Genomic DNA, 5,011 nt, shown 5'->3' on the forward strand with positions numbered 1-5,011 from the left:
GAAACAGAACGGTTCATATATCGAATGAGGCATTCGTAAAACCGAAAACAAGAAAATGAAACAAAAATATTGTAAACCGGATGAACGGTATGGGTGAGTGTTAAACTAAATTAATAGTAATGGTGTCTATGCAATGTTCTAAAAAAAATTATAAGATGGAGATGAGTGATAAAAATGCATACTGAAGAAGAACATTCAATCACCAATTACCACTTTTAGTTTACTTGCTCCTCCCCACTGAATGCACATACTTGGCGGTTGATCGAGCTAAAACATCAATCGGGTCAATGCATTTTTGCCACAGAGGATCTTCTGGGGGTAAAACCTCCCGAAATTCATCGGAGGCAAGAATGACTCTGTTGACAGCTCTCACTAATAGAACTTGCAAGGCAATTCTGAACAAATTTTGTGCTCCTTCTGTATCTTTTCTTTTTAATGCTTCAACTGCTGGGATCACTGCATGTTCCATGGTTGCTTTGTCCGGCCGTATAACCTCAAATCCCTCAACATTAATATCACATATTAATATTGGACAGAGCATATGCCATTCTACTGAGAATCGTAAATGCTAGCAATGTTGCAGTTCAAAATATCCGTTTCATACAACCTGGTACTTGTAAGAAAGAATCAGAAATCTCAAGTCGTAAGCAAAAAGTAAATCGCTGAAATTGGTTAAGACTCGCCGATAGAAGCTGGAATCATTGATCAACCATACCATGGTTCATCCGTTAATAGGTCTTGTACACACCGCAGACTAACTGACCATGCCCATTAGTGGTTACCTTGAGAGTAAAGAGGAAGAAAAAGGCAGAAGTAGTAACTGGAACAAGGGCAAACCCCAGGAGAGAGGATAGCCCCCAACCCCCCTCCCTACAAACAAAAAAATTTAAAACTGTGTAATATCTGTAAACATTCAAGTTTTGCCTTCCAAATTCTAGCAAATGTCTTGTCCTCTCTCGTCATACTAATCGAAAATCCTAGATCTACCCTCTTAACTAGTTGAAGGACACCCATTTTATCTGGTGTTGTGCATCGAGAATTTGGTATTATATTCCAAGATAAAAATGCATGCAGCACAAAAATAAAGGGACAATCACAATATATAGAACATAACAAACTTATAATTTGTCAATCATCATAAGGAATAAAACTACTCCAAGCACATGAATCAGTTGAAAGGGGCAAACTCAGAATACCTCATTTTCAAGATTTTCTTGATAAAATCTAGTCACAATATCAACATGGGTAGCGAGAACACCTATACGCAAAGGGCTTCCAGCTTCAAGTGGCCTCAACTTAGCCTCCTTGAGTTCATTAGCCACACACACACCCATATTCAGGACAGGAACAGAACATCCCTCGGCAATTTCGTCATACCAAGAATGCAATACATGACAAGGCATTACGACACAAGAAACTCCTGATTTCTCAAGAAAATTCCTCTTACACCTTAACTTCTCAACCACTGAACTTTGAACAACACGTGTACTTGTGGGTTTTGCAGGATTAACATTAGGAAAAGAACCTCTTTCAGGGGATAAAAGATCCTTGCTTAGAGCGGGATCCGAACATAGGACAAAAGGGAGGCCGTTTTCTTCATCATCCAACTTAAAGTTGACCAACTTTTTAGCAAAACTAAGTGTGGAGTCCAATAAAACACCTCCAAGTATCCCAATCCCACTGCCTTGACTTTTTACGGGACCATTGAAATTCCTGTCTTTTGAAGATTTATTCAACAGAAAACTTGTGTTACTGTCAACTGGAAGCTTCACAGGGGATGGGTTTTTCTTCTCTTTCGTATGTTTACTCACACAAAATCTTATACTCCCATTTGTTATATAATTGAATAATGATGGGAAACACAATGACATTCTTGAATAAAGTTCACAACTAATTCAAAATTCAATCAATAATCTTAATCATAAAGATCTCAGATGTTCAAGCACAAATCTTGACGCTGGTAAAAGAAAATACCCACTAAAATTGGGAGCCTGAAGAACAGATGATGCAAAATCAGCTTCCATGCAGACATTTGCTTCAACTGAATCAGTTTCCCAGCGCCGCCCAAGACTTCATCCTTTCCAAAACATGGAACAATTAACCCGTTCTTTTTCAAGAATTTCTATCGAAGATCTCAACTTGACCAGCAGCCACTTCAGTTTGAGCAAATTTACAGTTCCTGTACAAAACCCCTTTAAAAAAATCGAACCCAAAGAATCTTGCTCTTCCCTTTGAAATGTCAAGAAACAACCAAAGAGGCCTTTAGAAGCAAGTGGATTTCGAGAAAATGAGGACCAAAAAGGATCCAACTTTAGAGAGTTCAACAATCATGCACCAAAAAATTAATCTCATAAATTTTCGAAAATATTTTCACAAAATATGTCGGATTGAAATGTTTGTATTAGCCAACAAATCACACACAATCTGTGACAGAATGGAAGGGAATCTTCACCTTTAATGTATTCGATAACAAATCCTTCCCCCTCGTCAACAATAATTCAACCATTTTGAAACAAAAAAACTAGAAAACAAAAGTAAAATTTAACTTATGCAAAATGCTTCCAACATAAAGCATGAGAGATTGGTAAGGTCCTTTAAAAGATGAATCAGACTACCGCAGATATGTGGGCCAATCTTTGGTACAAGCATATTGATGTTAGTGTAGATGTTCTGTAAGCCAACTGTTAGCTTGAGAATTTATTGTAATAAACAATCTTTATTTTAATATAATTTTTTTTAATGGTTTCTTAAACTTTATCTGTATACCCATGCAAGCAGCATAGATAAAGTCCTTGATTATGTTTTAATACAAATGAATCGTAATTCGATGTTGAAACTCATTTGTAAACACTGCATATTCTAAATTCGTTCCTAGTCGATTCAGCCGCCTAAAACAGGGATAAAGGTCGCTTGAGCCCGAGACTAGCATCTGTGATGTTGTGTACTGCGTTTCTTGGTAAGGACATAGAGATATCCAAACATGCAGATGGGTAGTCATATGATGATTATACCGAACAACCCTCCCTTGGACTTTCCAAGTGGTTATCATTCATCGAAAGGATATGTCCGTGGTTATGATTATATACCATTAGTCCTTACGACCCAGGACAACACTAAGGCTCCATATGCTAGGGCTGTGCTTTGACTCGTTTACCGGCTCCAGGAGAGTTATCAAGTGGCGAGGTTGGGTACAATTGCGACACATATAGGAGTCATTGCATTGTAGTCGGGGATTCACCGCTCACCTACGGGTGTGGATATCCTATGTGATATGAAGTAATAATAGTGCATGGAATCTCTAGCCAGAGTATGAGATGTACGTTGGAGAAAGAGTTTTCCAAATAGTACACGCGATGCCACTATTATATGTGTCACATAGTTATCGAATTAATATGCAACCCTAGATGAACCAATGGTTGCAGATTCGATCGGGATATATGAGATGAAGGGAACGTACTGGACGTTAATCATAATCGACTGGTTCTTACAAGCACTATCAGTTATACCTAGGGATCATGGGGCGATGCTACTAGACGCTCTTACCATGATCCGCTGGGTGCAATCAGAAATGAGTTCTGGCATTCTTGATCAAGGTGTTGATGAAAAGAATGGGGCTAACTAGGGTAAGCCCGAATAAGAATAAATGTTATTCTGAATCACAAGGAGTTGTGAACCCACGGCTAGCTGTATCCCTGAACCATTGAGGGTCACACAAGTACTGGATCATTTGTTCCCGTTGAGAGAATAAATTCAAGTAGTTGAATTTATATTATAGTAAATTCAAGGAGTTGAATTTATGATAATTAAAATTTGAGATAATAAATTCAAAAAGTTGAATTTATAAAATTTAAGAATTTAATTTATTAAACTCAAAAGTTGAGTTTATTAAATATTACATTTTGGAGGTGATAAAATTCAAGGAGTTGAATTTACAATTTATATATTAAATTAAAATGTTGAATTTATAATGGATTTAATTTATTAAACTCAAAAGTTGAGTTTATTAAATATTAAATCAAAATTGGTGGGAAGTATGTTTAAATGGGTTTGTAGGAGTACAAGTCCAACATACTAAATAATTAAAGTTTAATGGACTTTGATTAATTAATTAAACTAGTTGGACTAGTCCAATTAATTAACCAAACTCATTAAAGTTAATTAAATGGGTCCAATTATTTTATTATGGTAATTAGACCATAGATGTTTTATTTAAATGAGAGACCTTAAAATAATCTAGCCTCCATAGACTCCCCATCCTTGAAATTCTCAAAATATATATGTGCATCGAGATTGCATTTGATAAGGCATGCATTTAGAATCTTAAATTTATTTAATTAATTGGATTAATTAAATAAATAATGGATTAGAAAGATATTTAGAATATTTTATTCTAATGGCATGCAATTTTCGAGAATAAAAAGGAAGAATTCATTCGAAACTTTTTTCTTTTGAATTGAGAAAAAAAAATTTTGAGCTCTCGAAAATCTCTTATCAAAACCAAGAAAAATTTGGTCACTCTAAGTTTGAGAGTTGTGCCGGTTTTTAGTGTTTATTTACAACGAAAAATATTTTCTAATTTTTCTAGTGCAAATTAGAAGAGGAACAAATAATCCGGTCGTGGACCTGATTCGGAGATCGAAGAAAGTTCGTAGGGATTTACAACAAGAGCTAGGTCCGCTAATACCGGAGTAGTTGGAGCCAAGTGAATTAATTCACTAAAAGTATAAAAGTTCTAACAAGCTATGTATGTTTTGATTTTGAAAACCATACGAACGTCCAATCAAATATATTTTGATTGTCAAAATAAAATAAAATTTTAAAACTTCTAATGCATTTGAACGTGTAGAAAATGAGATCCAACAACTAAACCAAGAAATCTCTGGGGAGCCTCTCTCCCCTAAATGGCATGGCATGGCTTCTATCCCATGTAAATACAATTACATAGAAGTCCCACCCAAAAATTGTACTAAAAAAAAAAATAATAATAATAATCTCTGGGGCCCGTTTGGAA

At 35.6% G+C, this 5,011-nt stretch overlaps 1 protein-coding gene across 2 annotated transcripts; it reads right to left on the reverse strand.

Annotated features, from left to right (window-relative positions):
- LOC140958705 (uncharacterized) lies at positions 1–2,644 on the reverse strand. 2 transcript variants are annotated; one of them, XM_073416261.1, is made up of 3 exons: positions 2,453–2,644; positions 1,197–2,179; positions 6–502 (listed from the first exon to the last, which is right to left on the reverse strand). In XM_073416261.1, the coding sequence occupies exons 2-3, from the start codon at positions 1,869–1,871 to the stop codon at positions 221–223; spliced, it is 957 nt and encodes a 318-aa protein (XP_073272362.1). In that variant the 5' UTR covers positions 1,872–2,179; positions 2,453–2,644; the 3' UTR covers positions 6–220. The 2 variants fall into 2 exon arrangements, with proteins under 2 accessions (XP_073272363.1, XP_073272362.1); XM_073416262.1 differs by having other exon boundaries at positions 1–493; positions 1,197–2,644.
- Positions 2,645–5,011: the final 2,367 nt, after the last annotated feature.

This window comes from Primulina huaijiensis, chromosome 15 (assembly GCF_012295235.1).
Source record: "Primulina huaijiensis isolate GDHJ02 chromosome 15, ASM1229523v2, whole genome shotgun sequence".
Taxonomy (NCBI): domain Eukaryota; kingdom Viridiplantae; phylum Streptophyta; class Magnoliopsida; order Lamiales; family Gesneriaceae; genus Primulina; species Primulina huaijiensis.

What these genes read in the sequence shown, in the direction of transcription:
- LOC140958705 (XM_073416261.1), bottom strand. Translation starts at nt 1,871, where the DNA reads ATGTCATTGTGTTTCCCATCATTATTCAATTATATAACAAATGGGAGT. An exon ending in AAGAAAATCTTGAAAATGAG is followed by an intron (nt 503 to 1,196) that starts GTATTCTGAGTT and finishes ATTAATGTTGAG; the next exon opens with GGATTTGAGGTTATACGGCC.